Genomic DNA, 20,838 nt, shown 5'->3' on the forward strand with positions numbered 1-20,838 from the left:
CCTGCCAATGCTCAGAAGAGTGGAATTGGATGGAAAGGCCAAATCGCTTATAGAGGAGACCAATGAGGAGATGTGATACGAGTCCAGGGGACAGCCAGTGAAATTACAAGGGGGGGAAATACACAACATGCCATTAGCCTGTGGAACTCCCCACCACAGGATGTGGTTGTGGCCAAGAACCTAGCACGATTCAGAAAGGGACTGGACATTTCTATAGGAAACAGGCAAATCCAGAGCTGGCCTCGTTAATGATGACGAACATTGGACAGTGGAGGTGAAACCTGGTGCAGGATTTAAGCCTATCTCTGCCTGTCAGAGCCCAGGCTGAGGCTGGGGGGGGTGATTATCATGCAGCTGGCACTGCAGCGTTCCTGCCCCTTCCTCTGAAGCAGCTGGTGCTGCCCATGTCAGAGCCAGGGCACGGGGCCACATGGACCCACAGCATGGAGGTGGGAAACGGCAGTGCTGGTGTGCCAGGGGTTCTCTCACCCCTTCCTGGCCGGACCTGTCCCACTGGGCCACCTGCTGCCCTCATCTGCCCCAGGTGCCGCCTCATGCTCACCACGGCGTCGCCACCACACGGGGCAGGTGGAGGAAAGGGATGAAGTGGCCAAAAGCCAGGAGTGATTTGGGGTTCCCAGCTTGAGGCACCCCAAGGGCCCACGCTGGCCAAGGGGGCTGGTCAGCAGGCCTGGCTCCTTGTTTCCCTTGGGCTTACCCAGTCCCTTCTCCCCTTTCCAGGCTCCCAGCCCCCTGCAAGGTGGATGTCCGCAGTGGGCAGATGGGGAGCTGAGGCAGAGGGTGTGACTTGCTCCAGGTCACACTTGGCTGAGCTGGGAATTTCCACTTGTCAAGGTTCCCTCCCCACTCTGAACTCTAGGGTACAGATGTGGGGACCTGCATGAAAGTCCCCCTAAACTTATTTCTACCAGCTTAAGTTAAAAACTTCCCCAAGACACAAATTCTTCCTTGTCCTTGGATGGGTACTGCTGCCACCACCAAGTGAGTTAGACAAAGATTCAGAAAAAGGACCATTTGAAGTTCCTGTTTCCCTAAAATATCCCCCCAAGTCCCTTCACCCCCTTTCCTGGGGAGGCTTGAGAATAATCTACCAACCAAATAGGTAAACCAGAATCTTAAAAAAACAGAATTTTATTATAAAGAAAAAAAAAAGTAAAAGAAGCACCTCTGTAAAATCAGGATGGAAGGTAACTTTACAGGGTAATCAGATTCAAAACAGAGGGGATTCCCCTCGAAGTAAAACTTTAAAGTTACAAAAAAACAGGGATAAACCTCCCTTTTAGCACAGGGAAAATTCACAAGCTAAAAACAAAAGATAATCTAACACGCCTTGCCTTATTTACTTACTCTTTTTGCAATATTGAGATTCATTTTAGGATGATTTTAGGAGGAGTAGTTTTCTGACCTGATGCTTCTCTGCTTCCCCAGGGAACACACAAAACAAAGAGCACAAACAAAGCCTCCGCCCCACCCCCAGATTTGAAAGTATCTTCTTTCCCCATTGGTCCTTTTGGTCAGCTGCCAACCAGGTTATTTGAGCTTCTTAACCCCTTACAGGTAAGGAGGAATTCTAGGTTACCCCTAGCTGTATGGTTATGACATGCCCCCCAAATCACAGATGGTGCTGGACAGCCTGTTCCACACTGGCTGTGATTTCTTCCTGGAGCTCTAGGAGAAAACAGAGTTAATAAGACACGTGCACCTCTGGATATACTACTGATTATATAAAAACTAACAATATTTTCCAATTTTCAAGGACGATTTTAACCAGTTGATTCTTGGAAACTTTCATGGGAGAGTGCATCAGCCACTTTGTTAGAAGCTCCTGAGATGTGCTGTGTGTCGAAATCAAAATCTTGGAGAGCTGAACTCCACCGAAGAAGTTTTTTGTTATTTTCCTTGGCGGTATGAAGCCACTTCAGCGCAGCATGGTCGGTTTGCAGGTGGAAACACCGTCCCCAAACGTATGGGCATAGCTTTTCCAGTGCATACACGATAGCATGACGTTCCTTTTCGCTGATTGACCAGTGGCTTTCCCTCTCAGACAGCTTCTCGCTGAGAAACACGACACGATGGAATTCTTGATCCGGTCCTTCCTGCATTAAAACTGCTCCCACACCACGCTCGGACACATCTGTGGTTACTAGGAACGATTTGTCAAAGTCTGGGGCCCTTAGCACAGAGTTAGACATGAGTGTCACTTTAAGCTGGTTAAAGGCCTTCTGACACTCTTCAGTCCACTGAACGGCATTTGGCCGTTTCTTTTTGGTTAGCTCTGTCAGTGTGGCGGCGATTTGGCTGTATTGCGGTACAAATCGCCTGTAATATCCGGCCAAGCCTAAAAAGGATTGAACCTGTTTCTTTGACTTTGGGACAGGCCACTTTTGGGTAGCATCCACTTTGGCCTGTAAGGGATTGATAGTTCTTTGACCCACCTGGTGTCCAAGGTAAGTCACTCTGTTTATGCCTATTTGACACTTCTTAGCTTTAAAAGTTAGTCCTGCCTCCCTTAGGCATTCAAAGACTTTTTGCAGATGCTCCAGATGTTCTGCACATGAATCAGAAAAGATGGCCATATCATCAAGGTAGGCAACTGCAGATTCTCCCAATCCCACTAGGAGACTATCTACAAGTTTTTGGAAAGTGGCAGGTGCATTTCGCAGCCTGAAAGGGAGTACATTAAATTCATACAGCCCTACATGGGTGGTGAAGGCTGACCTTTCCTTGGCAGATTCATCCAGTGGTACTTGCCAGTACCCCTTGGTTAAGTCTAAGGTAGAGATGAACTGGGCATGTCCCAGTTTCTCCAATAGCTCATCTGTGCCTGGCATTGGATAGTTGTCTTGGCAAGTTACAGCATTTAGCTTATGGTAGTCCACACAAAAATGTATCTCCCCATCTGGTTTGGGAACTAGAACCACTGGAGATGCCCATGCACTGCCAGTGGGGCAGATTACATCCATCTGTAGCATGTCCTGGATCTCCCGCTCTATAGCAGTTTTGGCTTGAGGAGACACCGGGTAAGCTTGGGCTCTAGTTGGGCAAGCATTACCTGTGTCAATGGAGTGGTATGCCCGTTTAGTCAGCCCTGGGGTGGCTGAGAACATCGGCACGTAGCTCGTGCACAGCTCCTGGATCTGCTGTCGCTGCATACGCCCAAGGGTCACGGAGAGGTTCACCTCTTCCACGCCACCATCACTTTTCCCTTCATAGTAGACACCTTCAGGCCACTCAGCGTCATCTCCTCCCTGAGCTGTAAACTGATAAACCTTTAATTCTCTGGAATAAAAGGGCTTTAGAGAATTAATATGGTACACCTTCGGCTTTCGGTTTGAAGTGGGGCATGCTATGAAATAATTAACAGCTCCCAGGCACTCTTGGACCGTGAATGGCCCTTCCCACTACGCTTCCATCTTGTGGGCCTGGAGCGCCTTCAAGACCATGACCTGGTCCCCTACTTTGAAGGAACGCTCTCTGGCATGTTTATTATACCAGGCTTTTTGCTCTTCCTGGGCATCTTTTAGGTTTTCTCTAGCAAGAGCTAAAGAGGTTCGGAGGGTGTTTTGTAGGTTGGTTACAAAGTCCAGAATGTTAGTTCCTGGAGAAGGCGTAAACACCCATTGGTGTTTCACTAACTGTAATGGCCCCTTAACCTCGCGGCCTTACACAAGTTCAAATGGTGAAAACCCTACACTGGGATGTGGTACAGCCCTGTAGGCAAAGAGCAACTGCTGCAACACTAGGTCCCCAATCATGGGAGTGCTCATTTATGAATTTATGTATCATGGCCCCCAAAGTTCCATTAAACTTCTCCACCAGGCCATTTGTTTGATGGTGGGAAGGGGTGACAATCAAGTGGTTCACCCCATGAGCTTCCCAAAGGCTTTTCATGGTCCCTGCCAGGAAATTAGTTCCTGCATCTGTGAGGATGTCGGAGGGCCAACCTACCCTGGCAAAAATGTCTGTTAATGCCTGGCACACACTTTTAGCCCTGGTGTTGCTTAGAGCTACTGCTTCCAGCCATGGGGTGGCAAAATCCATGAAAGTCAATATATACTGCTTTCCTCTGGGTCTCTTTTTCAGGAAAGGACCCAGAATATCCTCAGCTACTCGCTGAAAGGGAACCTCAATGATGGGGAGTGGCTGGAGAGGGGATTTGACCTGGTCTTGGGATTTTCCCATTCTTTGGCACACCTCACAAGACCGGACATAGGTAGAAACGTACTTGCCCATTCCCTCCCAGTGGAACGACTTTCCCAAATGGTCTTTGGTCCTGTTCACCCCAGCATGGCCACTAGCATGTTCGTGGGCTAAGCTCAAGAGCTTTACCCGGTACTTAGTTGGAACTACCAACTGTCTCTGCAGATGCCAGTCCTCCTGGTGTCCACCAGAAAGAGTTTCCTTGTAAAAAAGTCCTCATTCTACCACAAACCGGGATCGATTAGAAGAGCTGAGAGGCGGTGGGTTGTTCTGTGCCACTGTCCAAGCTCCCTGGAGGCTTTCATCTGCTTCCTGCTCTGCCTGTAACTGTTCCCTTGATGCTGGAGACCTCAGTTCCTCTCTGGATGGTGGACTTGGGCTTGGTCCCTCGGGAAGCAACGCAGGTGATGGGGCTGTTTCCGTAGACTATGAACCGCTCTCCACGGGTGCACTATGGGGTATTTCAGGCTCTGGCTGAGCCTCTTGTGTAGGGTTATCTGCTGCTGCCGGTGCAGGCTTGGTGATGCCCTCCGGTGTTGGAGCTGTAGACTGGGTTGAAAGTGCTGGACTCAGGGCTGGCAATGGTTCTGGTGCTTGTTGCTTCGTCAGTTCCAGTTCTGGGATTGGCTTTGGCTAGGTCTCTGGGACTGGATCCACTAAGGCCATTGCAGTCATTGGCAGGGGATCCGGTTCCACCACCTCCATCTGGGTCTCTGGTAAAACAGACAGGGCCCTGGTAGAAGGCTCAGGAACAGGGATAGGTGTAAAAGCTTGCTTAGCCTGGCTGCAGTGACTATTCCCACCCTCTGGGCTAGCTTCACATGGTTGGCCAAGTCTTCCCCCAGCAGCATGGGAATGGGATAATCATCATAGACTTCAAAAGTCCACATTCCTGACCAGCCCCTGTACTGGACAGGCAACTTGGCTGTAGGCAAGTCAAAAGAGTTTGACTTGAAGGGTTGAATCGTCACTTGGGCCTCTGGGTTCATGAATGTGGGGTCCACTATGGACTGGTGGATAGCTGACACCTGTGTTCCAGTGTCCCTCCATGCAATAACCTTCTTCCTGCCCACACTCATAGTTTCCCTTCGCTCTGAGGGTACCCGGGAGGCATCTGGGCCGGACGACCTTGGGTGTGACTCCAGTGCAATGAACTGAAGTCTGTTGGGGTTCTTGGGGCAGTTGGCCTTCACATGCCCCAGCTCGTTACATTTAAAACATCGCCTAGCTGACAGGTCACTGGGGCAAGGTGGGTTGCTGGAGATTGGTGTGGGTGATGATAAGGTGTTTGGGTTTTTCCTTGGGATGTAGGTGGGGCCTTGGGCTGCCCTCAGTGATAGGGTGTTGCCTCGGGTTGCACCTTCTGATAGCTGCTCCAACTGCTACTAGTTTTTTCTTTTCTGCCACCTCCACCCACTGGGTTCCAATCTCCCCCGCCTTGATTACTGTTTTGGGCTTCCCATCTAGGATGGGAGGATTTAGTTGGGAATTGGTTCTGCTTTGAGCAGGGGGTTGAACTCGATGACCTCCTGAGGTCCCTTCCAACCCTGAGAGTCTAGGATTCTATGATCTATGTACCTTTCTATTTCCTCAGGAACACCCCCTAAGAACTGCTCCATTTGCATTAGGAGACACAGATCTTCCAGAGATTTAATGCTTGCTCCTCATATCCAGGCATCACAATGTTTCACAATTTGGTCAGCGTGTTGGGAAAATGCCATATCCGGTTTCCACTTTAGGGGTCTGAACTGCCGATGGGCATGCTCGGGTGTTAGCCCCAGTCTGATTCCGACCTGTTTTTTAAAAAGTTCATAACTGTTCATGTGTTCCTTAGACATTTCAGCTGCCACCTCTGCTAAGGGTCCACTGAGCTGCGGACTCAGCTCCACCATGGACTGGTCTGCAGAGATGCTGTACCCAAGGCAGGCCCTTTTGAAGTTTTCTAAGAAGGCCTCGATATCATCGCCTGCCTTGTAGGTGAGGAACTTTCGGGGATGGGAAGTGATACCTGAAGGAGTACTCAGGGTGTCTGGTATATTTTGCTTAGCCTTTGCCCTCTCCATCTCCAGTTCATGGTTCCTCTCTCTTTCCCTCAGCTTCAAATTGAGTTAATTCCATTTTTTTCTGGATGTCACTTTCTGTCATCCTAGCCTTTATACCCTGAGCCTAGCTTAACCCAAGAGCTAGAAAGAAAAAAAAACACAGCTTGTGAATTCCCTTGCAGGATTTAACTACTCTTCCCTGAGGCAGGGGAAAAAAAACTCCAGCAGCTCTCAGCTAAAAGAAAAAAAAAATGTCCCTTAAAAAAACAAACCCAAAAACCTCCCTGCTTTCCAAGCAGCCAAAAGAAAAGAAAAGAAAAGTCCTTTTAATATCCTGAGGTTTGTGCTTCTGGTTCAAAATGATCCCACCACTCTGCCACCCTGTCAGGGTTCCCTCCCCACTCTGAACTCTAGGGTACAGATGCTGCATGGTTAGGACACCCCCCTTCGCCCAAGCTGGGCCAGCTGCCCTAGCCCTGGCCGTTCCCCAGAACACAGCCGTGCATGGGGCTACAGTGGCAAGGAAAGTAGCACCAGGAGCCAGCGAGGGGTGGCTTGGGGACCCTTCCTCAGAACAGTAGGGGCCCGGCTCCAGGACCAGGCAAGACTACCAGGGTGGGTCAGGGCGCAGCAGTGCCCTGGGATTCCCACTCAGAGTGGGTGTTCACACGGCAGAAGTCACACGAGTGCGTTGTACCTGCTGCTAGAATCCCACTGGGCCCCAGAACAGCGTTGTAGGGCAGCTGCAAGTCAAGGGCTCTCCCTGTCCCCTCACTGCGCCCCCCAGGAAGCTGCTTTGCTGCCAGTGGTGGCTCACCCGGAAGATCCTGCAGCACCTCGTGCAGGGTGAATGGTGCAGCTGGGGCTGGGCTGAGCTTGGGCTGCCAGGTTCTCCTTCCCCTCCTAGCCCTGCTCTCTTACTGCACCCAGGGATGGCTGAGCCTGGGGGGTTGTGTCTGGTGTGGGGCTGTCTCGGGGTGGGCGTCTGTGGTGTGGGGTTATGTGTCAGGGTGAATGCTCTCACACCGAGGTGGCTGGTTTCAGAGTAGTAGCCGTGTTAGTCTGTATTCGCAAAAAGAAAAGGAGTACTTGTGGCACCTTAGAGACTAACAAATTTATTTGAGCATAAGCTTTCGTGAGCTACAGCTCACTTCATCGGATGCATTTGGTGGAAAAAACAGAGCTTTCCACCAAATGCATCCGATGAAGTGAGCTGTAGCTCACAAAAGCTTATGCTCTAATAAATTTGTTAGTCTCTAAGGTGCCACAAGTACTCCTTTTCTTTTTACAGAGGTGGCTGTGTCTCAAGGCAGCAGTTTGCGCACAGGGCTGTGTCAGCTCAGGGAATGCATCTGTGCTCTGCCCCCAGGGTACATGTGTCTGTGGTGTGGGGTGCTCTCACACTGCACCCCAGAGATGGCTGCATTTCAGGGGGTGGCTGAAACTCTCCACAGGTGACGGGGCTACCGGGCAAGTTGGGGATTTCGGGCCACCCGGGTAAGCCTAGAGGAGGGATTACGGGGAAGGTTAGCCATGGAGCTGACTCCCACTGCTACGGAAGCTGCACGAAGAATTCTCCATCCAAGGCGGTGAGGCGATTGCTCTCGGACCTGTAAGACCAGTGGGGGCCCGACAGTTCCCTCTACAGCACCCGGTCTCCTGTGCCAGATTGGGTTAAATATAACCCTGGCCTGGCTTCCTGCCCCCCGGCCTCCATGGCTGGGAGAGATAAAGCAGCACGGTTTGCCTATCGCACCACTCCAGCCGACTTCTTCCCGGGCAAAGGGGAAACCTCAGCGCAGCAGAGCTGGGGAGCTTCCAACCCAGCAGCGGCTGGAGGAGTTGCTTTTATTTTTTAACAGGTCTCCGTTCCCTCCCCATACTGTGCACTTAGCCCTTGTCCAGCTGCAATGTGTTGAGCAACCAGGCCCCATGGGCAGGACACCATGCCTGGCGACAGGAGACCTGGGCTCTATTGCCAGATCTGCCACTGACCTGCTGGGTGGGAGGGGAAAGAAGGTCTTAGAGAGGTGAAGGGACTTCACACAGTCTCTTCACCTCTCTAAGACCTTCTTTCCCCTCTCACCTTCTGTCTTATCTATAGAGATTGTGAGCTCGGGAGTGTGTGTGGGGGAATGCAGACCCAGTGCAGTGTGGCCCCGATCACACTGGGGACCTCTCCTGCTACGCACTAGTGCAGTAATAAGATGTTTGTGCCTGGGGGAAACTAAGGCACAGAGCAGGGCCATGACTTGCCCTAGATCATGCAGCAGGCCTGTGGCAGAGCCAGGAACAGACCCCAGAGTGCTGATTGCTAGACACCCACTCTAACTGGTGGTCATGCTGCAGCACTCCTTCCTTGGGCCTGGCTGACTGCAGGGCACTGCTGGCACCCAGCACTTGAACATGAAATGAACAGCGATTAGGACCAGCCTAGCGCCAGTGCAGCTCAGGATGAACCTGGGGGTCAGGCGACCTGGGCTCTGCGCCCGGCTGGGTGACTTGGCAAGTGACTGCCCCTCTCCGGCCCTAGGGCAAGGTGTGGGGTACAGGGGGACCCTAGGAACTGCTGTAATCCATGATAACCAACCAAAAGGCTGGGCCGGGGGTGATGAGCACGGGAACAAGCCGTGGGCATTGAGGGTGCCCCACTCACACCGTGCAATGAGCTGCAGAGCCATTTACTGCTCCCCCTCCCCTGAGTTCACCTGCACTGGCCCCAGCAGAGCAGCTCCCTGGGCTGGGTGCGAGGGGGGGGGCCCCACCCAGGTCCAGTCTAGCCTGCTGCAGTGCAGGACCCCTCCCACGTTTGCCAGCCCGGGGGGCGGCATGGGGGCCAGTGCTGGGAAATGCTGGCTTCCCTTCCAGCCTAGTACATGCACAGACTAAGCCAGGAGACAGCAGGAGGGCACAGCCCCTCAGGGCAGCCTGGTGAGTGGGCTAAGCATCAGCCCTAGCATTTGCCTCTAGCGGGGCAGGAGCAGGGGCCGAGGGCAGGGCTAGGACCGGAAAAGCCTTGAGAATGAGGCTGCCCCTTGGGCTTGATGGGATGGTGCAGGGGGAGCTGTGAGCACCTTGCAGTGGCCCTCAGGCCCAGGGCTGTTGCAGAGGCTGCAGGCTGGAGTCAGTACAGACAACGGAGGTGCAGCGAGATGCCTCCCTCTTCCCCGCTGCCGAAAGAAGAGGGGCCTGGCCCACACAGCTGGCCTTGCTCTAAGCTCAGCCAGACACTAGCATGCGTTTTGCATTAGTACATGACAGAGAGAAAACAACAGGACACAAGCTGGGCATTAAAAGAGGAATTTGAGCATCACAGTCCAGGCACAGACTAAGGCAGCGGGGAAGGCTAGTGCCAGTCTCCATCATGCAACCTACAAGCCCGTCATAGAAAACAAACAAGGGGCTTGGTTTTATTTCTGGGGGGGCTTTGGCTGCAAACTCCCCCAGGTTTTGCCACTCGTAGCAGGGCAGTGGCAGGAACTCTGTGTTACTAAAAGCAAGTGAGAACTAGGTCATGCTGCTTCAGCAGCTGGCAGCTTGAGTTGCACCAGGGAGATGCAAGTTCCTGCCCACGGAGTCGGCTTTGGCTGCCTGCAGAAGCAGTCAGTGTGTAAAATGCCACCCCCATGCACATGCCCAGAGTCCTGTGTACAGTCCAGAGAGGCAGGGAGAAGGGGATGCACATGAATGTGCACAAGGGAGGGTACAGCCCAGGTAGTATTTGATTGTGACATACTAGCACCATGGGAAGGCTGCAGGAAGCAAAGAGGAGATGGGTGAGAAAGCTGTAGAGAAACAAGCTCTCTTGGATGATTTTGTTGGTGTGGCCGTGAAATGGGAGCTGTTTGCTGAATCCCAGCTGGACTCCCTCACCAATACCCCCTGGAGAACAGCTTTTAAATGAAAAGATACACACTTAGATAGACTAGCAGCAACTGTGAGAAAGGCTGTGGGCCACCCTAACACTGCAGGGCCTGACTGGGACAGAGCACTTCTCAGCCACAAACCACAACCAAGAAAAGTGGAAGGGATGGCTCTGTTCACAGCGAGAAACAGCAGCCTCGAGAGATGGGTGGGGGAACTGACAGTCCAGGGGCAGGAAAATAGTTGCTTTAAGTAGTACCTGGTTGTGGGTGACAGCAACACTCCTCGCCAGTGCTGCTACCTGGAAGAAAGCTACAGTATCTCTTCAGTGTTCACTTCCAACCATTTCTCCTGGACTTCCTGCACATTGCTCCTTTCATGGCAATGAGCAACTATTCATCCCCAAGGGCCGTAAACTCTGTAGGATAGCCGGCAAGTATTGTCTAGAGCAGAGGTTTTCAATCATTTTCATTTGTGGACCCCTAAACATTTTTGACTGGAAGCGTAGACCCCTTTGGAAATCTTAGTCTGTAGATCCCCAGGGCCCAGAGGTTAAAAAACACTGGTCTAGAGACTCTAGAAATTCCCTGAAAGAATGGGCAGATAAAGCCTGAGGGTCTGAGATAAACAATGGACCTTGCAAACAGCCAAGATGATCTGGAAATCATGGCCTTCAAGGTGCCATGCAACCATGCCACTCCCAAACCACCCTTGTGGATTAGATAAAGGAAATCACACTTGTCTGAACCTTCTTCCATCCCACCCCCTCTGGATCTGGCTCCTGCTGGAGGTTAATTACACTACAAGGCTGTGGCAGGTAATGATTACAAGCGTGAACATGTTGCAAGAGATCTCTCCCCTACAGACAGACCGCTTGCATGGTCACTTGCTCATCCAGATGGAAATCCCTTGTCATCAATTGAATGCACTCAGATGCTGTGGGGAAGGGCCCTTCCCAAATGGTTTGAAAGGTTGCCCTCTGCACACTAGGCACAAAGATGATGTGAAAGGCCAGGGTTGTGTAGGATCATGGTAAATTTCTACTGAAATTGGGGCTGGGATAAAGGTCTGGAACTGAAGGACTCCCCTCACCCAGAAAGTGTGTTGCGGAGTAAGGCCAAGCCAGTGTGCCTCATTCCTTGCCCAGCTGCTGAAGACATCAGCCATAGCCGCCCATGTTCTAGAGTGGGGGAAGGACTGAACATGCTCCTTTTGAAGCCTGATCCAGATTAGACATTTTGGATACACTGGGAGTTGGCGATGGCCCAGTGTAGCAGGAATTAAAAACCAAGTACATTTCTCCAAACAAGCAACCCGTTAGAGGAATTTCCATCTTTCTAAACTGCATTTGGCCACATTAAAAATTGGGCATCTGATCTCCATGTTCTCATCCGAGTCCAACGAGTCTGGGCACTGAACTGACACCGAGAGCCTGACGACAACTCGCACAGCACGAAGTGTTGACCTGGCTGTTTCTCCCTGCCCAGAGGAGGGAACCTAGGACTTTCATTTGCAGCCTCTGATACCTAATCTAAGCTTTGCCTCCCATCTCATGGCAGCTGGCTCAAGCCTTGCATAAGCTTCCAGCACCTAATGGCTGTAATTTAAAGCCAGCCCAGCCGGGTGGAGGATGTGACTGTAAGGGGCATTTTCAAAAGGAAAATCCAGTTCTCTCCTTGAAGCCTAATGTACTTAGAAATGGGTGCTGCTGAAGGCCAAAAGAAAGCAACGTCTTTGATTAAGGAATGATCAGTTTGGGCTTTTTATCCTCCACCTCCCCATCTCTACAGACCAGACACAAACATTGCTAGCAAGGCAGGAAAAGGGTGGCTGTTACACTCTTGGAAAAGATTACAGCAGATGGAGTTGGGAAAGCAGCAGCTAAAACTCTGGGAGGCACGGCTCAGACCAGCATATGGGAGACTACAGCTGAGATATTTCTGCATGTGTAATTTCTACATAAATGTGGACTGTTAAGAACCCCTTCCCCTCCCCTCCCCCCACATGCCAGGAGGCCAGAGACCATGTTTACAAACTGCGTCCTACCACATGGTAGGAAATGCTTGTGCTCACTTAACAGCGAGCACTAGAACACAGGTCTATACATGACCCAGCCGTTCTTACTAGCAATGGTCTCAGTACAGCTGTCGCAATGAACCTTTAAAACAACTGAAATTCAGACGACTGAGACTGCGAAAAGACAACCCAAATTCCACCCCCAACGTCTCCGTTTCCATCTCTTGAGATGCCAGCTCACTGCTTACCCACTCATCTACAGAGTCTGGGCCTCAAAACCTGAAATTCTCATGAAATGTAACAGGAAAACCCCGAACTTTTAGCTCTTTATATAACGAAAGAGCCAGAAAGGACAGCACCCCCAGTTTCTTTTATACGTCACCTTTAACCAAACTGAAGCGTGGATTAAGGTTGAGAGCACAATCCAAGCTAAGCATCTCTTTGTAAAGCAGATTCCTGTTGAATGAGTCAGGCTTTCGAAGGCCTGGCAAGACTGGCAAAGCAGCCAGCCAGGAGATGGAGAAAGGAGCCTGAGATTTCCCAGATTACACAGATACAAGCCAAAGTAATACAAGGACCATCAAACAGAGCTAAGAAGCCTGGAGGGCTGAGATGAAGCATGCTATGGTGTAGAGTCATTCCATCTCTAAACTGCTAGTTCCAATCGCACCCAAGTCCTTGGTAAGGGAAAACTGTTCTAGTTTCATGGGAGTTAGATCAGAAACTCACTTCACATATGTCACTAACTCCAGTTCCTAAAACCAGCAAATGAAATGGCAAGATCTTTTGACAATTTCAGAGTCACAGAGACCAAATTCTGCTCTCTGCTTCAGAACTGGTTTCTCCATGACAGGGTTGCCACATTCTGATGGAATCTTGCTGTACCTGTCCTGTTGATTTCTGAAATCTGATTTCAGAACTCCTTGACGGTCCTCTGTCACCAGTACCTGAGGTGGTCAGAAAACTCAAGTGTATCTGGCTGAAGCTTTATTTTGACTAAAGTTTCCAATTAACTAAAAATCTACAAAACTTAAAAAAAAAAAAATTTCCTTCGTGGGAGAGTCAATTCTGCATGGCCTGAGAGGATCTTTCCTTTAGGAAAACAATGAATGTGCTATGCCCCTACTAAGATTAACCACCAGTTGCAAGAGCTTGTCTTGTGTTTTGGGAAGAACTACACCATTTTTCCACAAATCATTGGTTTATTAGAAAGTTTCTTTTTCCTCATTTTACAGCATATATATATCTATATCTGTGTGTGTGTGACAAAGTTAAATACAGTCTGTTTATGCTTGTTAGGTTAATTTTTAGCACTATTCTGGAAGTCAACCCCCTCCCCCCACTGCAGTGTCGGGTGCCAGAACACACATACTGAAACCAAAAGCTCATGAAGCTCAGCATTGAAACATTAATACTGTATCTTAAATATTTACAATAAATTGCGTCCCTTTATTTTAACAGGTGAATTTTTTCAGTGCTATTTGTTCAAAATGCAAATTTCTCTATTTTAAATAGTGAGGAATCTCAGGGCTTCAAATCCTTTGAATTTACACCCCAGATTTCTCAGTTTTGCAGTGTTCGGGGGGTGTGGGGAAGAACAGGAATGCTAGTTATGCTTGTAGCCACAGCATGCTCATTGCTTCATCTCAGAGCAGGCCTGTCTTGGCCTGGGTCTGACAGCACAGAGCATGGAATCTGGCCATGTTTCCAATCTAGACCACAAGGGAGTTACTGTAAACTGTGCAGGGCTCCATAGTCTCTCATGTTTGAAAAATGCACTAAACCAGAGACTGGACTTTAACTCCTCCAAACCAAGCAGGAGAGAAGCTCCTATTTTAGGGCTGATGCAATGGGAACAGCTATTCAGTGGAGGGACAAAACTTCCATAGTTAGTATTCTCTAAAGTTATGGGGCTGATATGTGAACAAATCCCTTCAGAAAAATGTCACCGGTGGAAGGAGTCTGAATTAATTAATGATCAGCCAAAAAACCTCGCTCTCAAAATAAAAAGGCACATTTTAAAGCCAATGGTTCTTTTATCATTGGAATAGTGGACTTGTGCCTGACGAGTAGCTAGGGTGACATCTGCAAGTCAGTGGTTCAAACCCAGGAATAAAACATGGGCATTTTGTTCTATATGGGACTTAGCCCCATTTCCTGACACTCCTGAATCTGCCATCAGCGTCAGGTTCCTATGAAGCTGGCAGCTTAGCTCCAGACCACAAGCATGCAATATATGCCTATGTTGCTTCCATTTGTACAGCATTTTACAAATCCAGCAGTCGTCACCTTCCAACGTGATACAATTCATTAGCTGTTAGAGTCATCAGTGTCTTCAATGCACCGCATTTATTCCAAATCTCACATTTTTCTTCTGCAAAATGCTAAATGAAGATTTTTTTTTTTTTTACATTTTATAGTACATAAAAACTCCAAAAATACATGAGCTTGATAAAATATACATGCTTAGTCATTTTATATCTAGCTGAAACGATTAGTTTAACCTTTACAAGTGTCTTATTTCAACTACAGCAAACATATTTACACAAAAGCCACCAGAACAAGTACCACTAAAAGAACTGGCTGTAAAAAATATTATTGCAGTATACTACAAATATGTAACCTTTTTTATATGAGCTACAAAAAGCAGCATTTTTACGTTTACAGAGTTCAGTGCAAGTCTTTACATTTAAAAAAATCCTATAAATTAATAAACAAACATCAATATTACAGAAGAAAGAATACACTTTACATATTCTGGTTAATTTCTCCAGATTGTTATTGGGTTCCAGTCCTCCGTATTGCTTCAACTCAGGAAGGGATTTTCCTTTCATTCTCAAATGCCTCTTTTTTACAACACTTCGGTAGATTGGAGTATGAAAGATCTCCCTCAAGAGTATAGTGGTCAAAGCCTACACCAAAGTCACAAGCCAGCAATCTAAGAACACCTCTCTGTTTCACACAAAAGGCTTCACTACACAATCCTCACCTGGGAGCAGAATATTAACACAGGATGGAGAAGTGCCCAAGCTTTGAACATAGTTAGCTCTTTTGTTCAGTAAAGCTTTACAATTAAATCTTATTTCCACCTCCACTGCTTACGTCAGACAGTGGGGTATGTGACATCAGGTGCCAAGAACCCTTCTGCAATGTCTGCTAACTGGTCACTGCCCCAGCAAAACCAAGAGTGGCTATGCCCTTCCAGCAAAGTCCCCTTGGCAGGACACAGCTGTCAGTTATTATATGTTTTATGCATGCAGCATCACTGATTACAACCAGGATTCAATCATGTAGACCATTTTAATTAGATGACCTCATTACAAGGATTTGAGAGAGAGAGAGAGAGAGAGCCATTAGCCAGAGTATGAAACAGTGTGTAATTTACAAGAGAGCAGAAGGAAGATGAATAAAGATGTAAGAATACAGAAAAAAAAAGCCCTTCACAAAGCATCTTGTCTGTCTGAATTTGAGATGATTCATCTGGGCCATGATGGTGCTACATGAATATGCTCTCTCAGATGGGGAAACATGAGAAAATCCCTAATAGTAAACAAATGCACACAACACGCACAAAACGGAACCGCCGCACCATCTGTAGGGCTTCAAGCCAGACCCCACTTCCGTGGCTGTTAGGAGTGAAAGGAAATTCTCAGGCCTCACCTGTCCGCTGGGTCATCGTCACCCGACTTTTCAAAACGTGCGCATCTCCACTTCGAGGCGGAGTTACCGTCTCTTCAGGTGCCATGGCTGGGAGGGTGCTGCAAGTCCTGACCTGAGAAAATGGGGTGGAGCAAGGGGTGCAGATGTAAAGCTGTAGCAGCTGCAGCAGCAGCAGGTCGAGGGGCAAGAAGCGTGGGATAAAGAGCAGCATGGTGAACGGGGTGAAAGGTAAAGGGACCTGGATGGAGAGCAGACGCAGGAATGATATGTATGGGATGGCTGGCTAGAAATGTAGCAGGGTGCCCTGGAAGAATAGAGTGGGTTAAATGGGACAATGAAATGGGCGTCAAGTGGGGCTGAGGTATATGATGAACCTGAGCAAGAGGCTGGGGGTGAGGGTGTGGGTGAATTCCGATGGCTGCAGCAGCCGCAGCGGCATGATGCTGCAGAATGGCATGCTGCACAGTGGTGATGGAGGTTGCAGCTGCAGCTGCTGGCTGCTGAATGTGGATAGGTTGCAGAGCAGGTGCTGCCGGGGCCAGCGCTGCTGAAGCAGGAAAGGTTTTGACTTGCTTTGCTAAAAGCTGTTGCTGAATGTGCTGCTGAGCTGCTTGCTGAAGCTTACTGTACTTCTCCATTTCTTCAGGTGTGAAAGTGATTGGCTGGCTCTCAAGTGGTGCCAGGGAGGAATCTTCTGCTCCTTCTGGCTCCCCATCAACGCTTGGCTCCCCACTCTGAGTCACGTAACCAGGAAAGTGTTCAACATCTGGAACTAAAGGCATCATGCTGGTTTCTACAGGGAAAGGTGGGTTACTACTCTCCATGGGTTCTAATACATCACCATCATTGGGATCAGAGAGATAGTTGTGCGGCATAACAAGTTCTCCAGAACTGTAGCATTCGGGAAGTGCCTGCGGTTCAAGAGGAATTGGTGGTGTTTCCACAGCAGGTTCAGCAGGTTTCTGTTCTTCCAGGGGTTTGTCCTGCAGCAACATCACCACCTCCTCCTCCAGCAGAGGCTGGCCTGCCAACTGACTCTCCCCGCTACCCTGGGGAACTTCCTCAGCCTCTGACAGCTCCTGTTCCTCACTCCTCTCTACTCCTGACTCTTCATACCTCTTGGCATTTGGTTTTCGGATCGTAGGGAGCTTCCCAATTAAAGGGAGAACTGGTTTGTTGCCTAACGAGGGAGGAAGCTTAGGGCCAAAGTACCCCTGTGGAGGATCTTTAAGTTTTATCCCAACCTTGTTTGCCCCTGTTAACATTTCATCATTAGCACTGGGCTTCTTTTCAACCTTCCTGGACTGAACCTTTTCTAGCAGCAGTTTTGCTGTGACTGAGTTCTTTTCTTCTGGACCACAATCACTTTCAGGAGCTTTCCCGAATCCAGAACTACAGCTATTTTGGGGGAGAGAGCTAGTTACCTTTGTTTCATCTCCTCTGCTCTCTTTTTTCAAAGACCCTTCACTTCGGCCTGCTCTGAAATAGTGCGGAGACTGCGAGCGATATATTTTGGATCTGATGAAGTCTCTTCGCCCAGATCTCCTGTCTTCAGGGCTCTCATGATCCCGAGAGCCCTTTCTTGAAAGAGATCTCTGTGAATGGCTTCTTGTGCTCCGGCTGCGATCTCTGCTGTAGCTTCGGCTTCGTTTCCAACTGCGGCCAGTTATGCTTCGACTTCTCCTCTTGCTTCGACTGCGGCTGCAACTGCTGCTCCGTGTTCTACCCCGACTTCTTGTTCTCGACCTTCCCCTAGTGTGGGTTCGGCTCCTGCTTCGACTTCTAGACCTGCTTCTACTTAGACTGTAGTCATCTTCTGAGGAGGAGTACTTGTGCCTTTTTGATCTGCGTTTTGAGCTGTTGTAGTCAGAATCCTCTGAGTCATGAGACCTCTTTGAATGACACCTTGATCTGTCACTGTAGTCACTATAGCTATCATCTGAATAACTTCTCCTGCGACTATACCTACTGTGGTCTGAAGAGCCATCAGAACTCGTTGAGTATGACCTTCGAGAGGACCTGCGAGAAGAATGTCTTCGCTCTGATCTGGAACGGCTTCTGGAGTGGTCGCTACCAGAGTCATAGTCATCACTGTACTGTGACACTGATTTCTGTCGGAAGTCTTTTCGGTGAGAGCCTTCATCGCTGTCATAGTCCCCACTACTCTGTCGGCTCCTATGGCGGGACCTGCCAAGAGAAGGAGCAGAACACCGCCTCTTTGAGGCAGAAGACGATTGCTGCAGGTCAGTCTTGTGTTTTTTGCTGCTGTGCTCTTGGGAAGAGTTACCACTGTCCTCTTTTTTGCAACTAGTCCCCTCTTCCGCAGAGAGTGGTTTCCGCTGAGGGTCCTGAAAGCAGTGTTTTTTCTTCTGCAGATGGCTCCCCTCGTCGGGCATGTCAGATTTCAGCACCCACTCAGATTCAGAAGGAAGAGACAATTTGCTTTTTTTGTGTTTGTGTTTTTTCCGTTTCTTGGGTTTCTCCTCCCTCATGTCAGTTTTTCGGCTTTTCTCTTCAGCTTCTTCCTTGTGTTTACGTTTGTGCTTGCTGGACTTTTTGTGTTTCTTTTTCTTTTTATGTTTGTGGGATTTCCCAGCCTTGTCTTTTTCATTGGTTAGAGTTTTACTACAGTCATCTGTTTCTTCCACTTTGCTAATGCTTGCCAAGCTGGACTCCTGCTTGCTCTGGGTACCACAGACAGAGACAAGTTTATTTTCTGGTTTTGCAGCGGAACTGTTAGCTGTGCTTCCTCTTTCCTTACTTTTGCTTATGTCACTAAATTCTGTGGACTGTATATTTTCCTTAGAAAGACCTAATGTGTCTTTAGGTTTTTCTGCTCCTTTCGCTTTAGCATCTTTGTTGCGTGACAGCTTAAAATCAAAATACAAGGGATTACAACTGTATGAAACAGATGGCTCTGCCCTGGTGAATATCAGAAGTTCTGAAGGCCACTGCAAAGTAGTGCTTTCATCTTTACTCAAAACAGGGAAAAAGGGTCCCATTGGATGCTTCGGTCCCTCGATGACTTCTTTACCACCAGGGACAGGCTGAGTGGCTTCTTTAGTAGCGTCTTGTTCTGAGGGATTGCTTTCTGTAGACTGCTTGCTTTCTTGTACATTTGCATTTTCTGAAATTTCTTTTGCTTCTGTTTTTCTTCTCTGATCTGTAAGTTCAGTTGTACTTGGCTCCTTCTGCTGCACAGTGCACTCAGCTGCCTTTTCTGTGTGCTTGCCAGCTTTGGGTTTTGGAGAATTACTCTTTTTACTTTCATGCACAGTTTTTTTGCTTGCATTTTCTGCTTCCATTTGCTCTGTGGACTTCATGAAAAGCAGGAACTGAAAGTTAGGTTTTACTTTACAATGGGCTGGGGGAATATAATGATAATATTCTGGCTCTAGCGGCACTGGTCCATCTTCTCTTCTCATCTTTTTTAACTTAGATAATGTAGTGGCAAGAGATCCATTGTCTTTTTCGTGCTGGTCATCATCTTCAACTCTGTTGTCAGGACTATTTGTGGGCTCGGCCTCACCAGTCTTCTGCAAAGTCCCTTGATCAGAGGAGGCTCTCTCCTCAGTTTTTGTTCCATCTGCAGGACTAGATTCCTCCACATGGTCCTTGAAAACAGATGCTATAGACTCAAGCTTTACTGGAGCCTTCTTGGCAAATGAGAACGACACTCCTAGCTTCTGCAGTGGAGTTCCCAAATTATTCTTGATGCCAAAACTGATTGCCTGCGTTGCCTGGATTGGCATTTGGCCTGACAGAACAGTGCTGCTGATTTGTCCAGTGTTCAGAATGACCCCCCTGTCCATGGTTATTTCTGTGGCCTGGCTAGAAGTTGTTTGCATGGAAGAACTGCTGTAAGCTGCTGAATCATTATCATCATCACCACCACCTTCTTCATCTACAACCACAGTCGTCGTTTTGAACATGGGCCCACTTCCAGGAGCGCTATGGAATGATTTAAAATAGAGGGGAAGGCTGATTAGAGAGATTCACATAAGATTATAGGTGGCGTCATACCTCGATTTAAATCATCTTTCTCCTGCCAATGCTTAATTTTTAATGCCCCCAGGCCTGTTCTTAGCATAATTAAGTATATGGTAAATATATTAAAACAATGGCTTTACACCCTTTTCAGGGTCATTTTTACCCAATACTGCCCAATGTCTTGCATTCTTTAGTACTATGAAGAGCTGTGGGTTACAGCTGGTATGAAAGACAAATACAACTGTTTTGCATAGTGATTAATTTACTCATCTGAAGGACAATGGAAAAAAGGCTGAGGCCCAAGCCTTGCTATTTGCAAATTCATCACTTCGCACTGGGCTCAGATGCACAGCAGCAAGAAGGATGTATAGGTTACAAGCAGTAGTTTTTGTAACCTTTTTATTTCAGGCGAAACCCATTTCAGTGCTGTCTAGCAGTGGACATAGATCTCTATCACTTACCATTCAGGTTGCTTTCTCTGCTCAGCCAGTTCGTGTAGACGCCGGAGGGCTCTCTCCTGCTTCTTCTCATCTTTACGCGATCTTGAAGAGACATTGCGAGCAAATTCCCTTTGCTTGAGATCTTTCAACCTCTGTGGCAAGACACAGTAAGAGAGATCAGATGAAAATAGCAAGTGAATCAGTGCATTAAAGTGTTTCTCTGCTGTAACACTGGAAAGTGTGTTGTCATCCCACCCCACCACCAACCAGTAAAAGTTTACTGAGCTAAGATGGAGTGACAGCATCTCAGTCCAACAAGCCAAACGGAACACATTGCCATCCTCCCAGTAGTTAAATGGAAAGACAACTGTTGATCACTTTTGGCTACTACTTCACATCTAATGTCTGCAGTTCCAATCAGTGTTTATACATTTTCTTTAGCATGTACAATAAAGCTGATTTCAAAGCAGCAAGCAAATTCTTGAAGGAAAAAATAGGACTTTACTCTGCTGTTCTTGCAGAGTGCAAATATACTTGACAGTGCATGACAGAAGTCTTGATAGTATGCGCCAAAGAACGAAAAGGGATTAGCTAGTGCAGAAAAA

General features: G+C 48.4%; 1 protein-coding gene across 6 annotated transcripts in view; it reads right to left on the bottom strand.

Moving 5' to 3' along the window:
* Positions 1 to 14,473: 14,473 nt before the first annotated feature.
* GPATCH8 (G-patch domain containing 8) overlaps positions 14,474 to 20,838 on the bottom strand; it is a 97,268-nt gene continuing 90,903 nt past the window's right edge. For all 6 annotated transcript variants that reach the window (XM_038385332.2, XM_038385331.2, XM_038385333.2 and 3 more), the window contains 2 exons: positions 20,255 to 20,385; positions 14,474 to 19,754 (listed from right to left, as the gene is read on the bottom strand). In XM_038385332.2, the coding sequence (XP_038241260.2) occupies positions 15,878 to 19,754; positions 20,255 to 20,385 (4,008 nt within the window). In that variant the 3' untranslated portion in view covers positions 14,474 to 15,877. The remainder of the gene's footprint in view (positions 19,755 to 20,254; positions 20,386 to 20,838) is intronic.

This window comes from Dermochelys coriacea, chromosome 27 (assembly GCF_009764565.3).
Source record: "Dermochelys coriacea isolate rDerCor1 chromosome 27, rDerCor1.pri.v4, whole genome shotgun sequence".
In the NCBI taxonomy this organism is placed as follows: Eukaryota; Metazoa; Chordata; order Testudines; family Dermochelyidae; genus Dermochelys; species Dermochelys coriacea.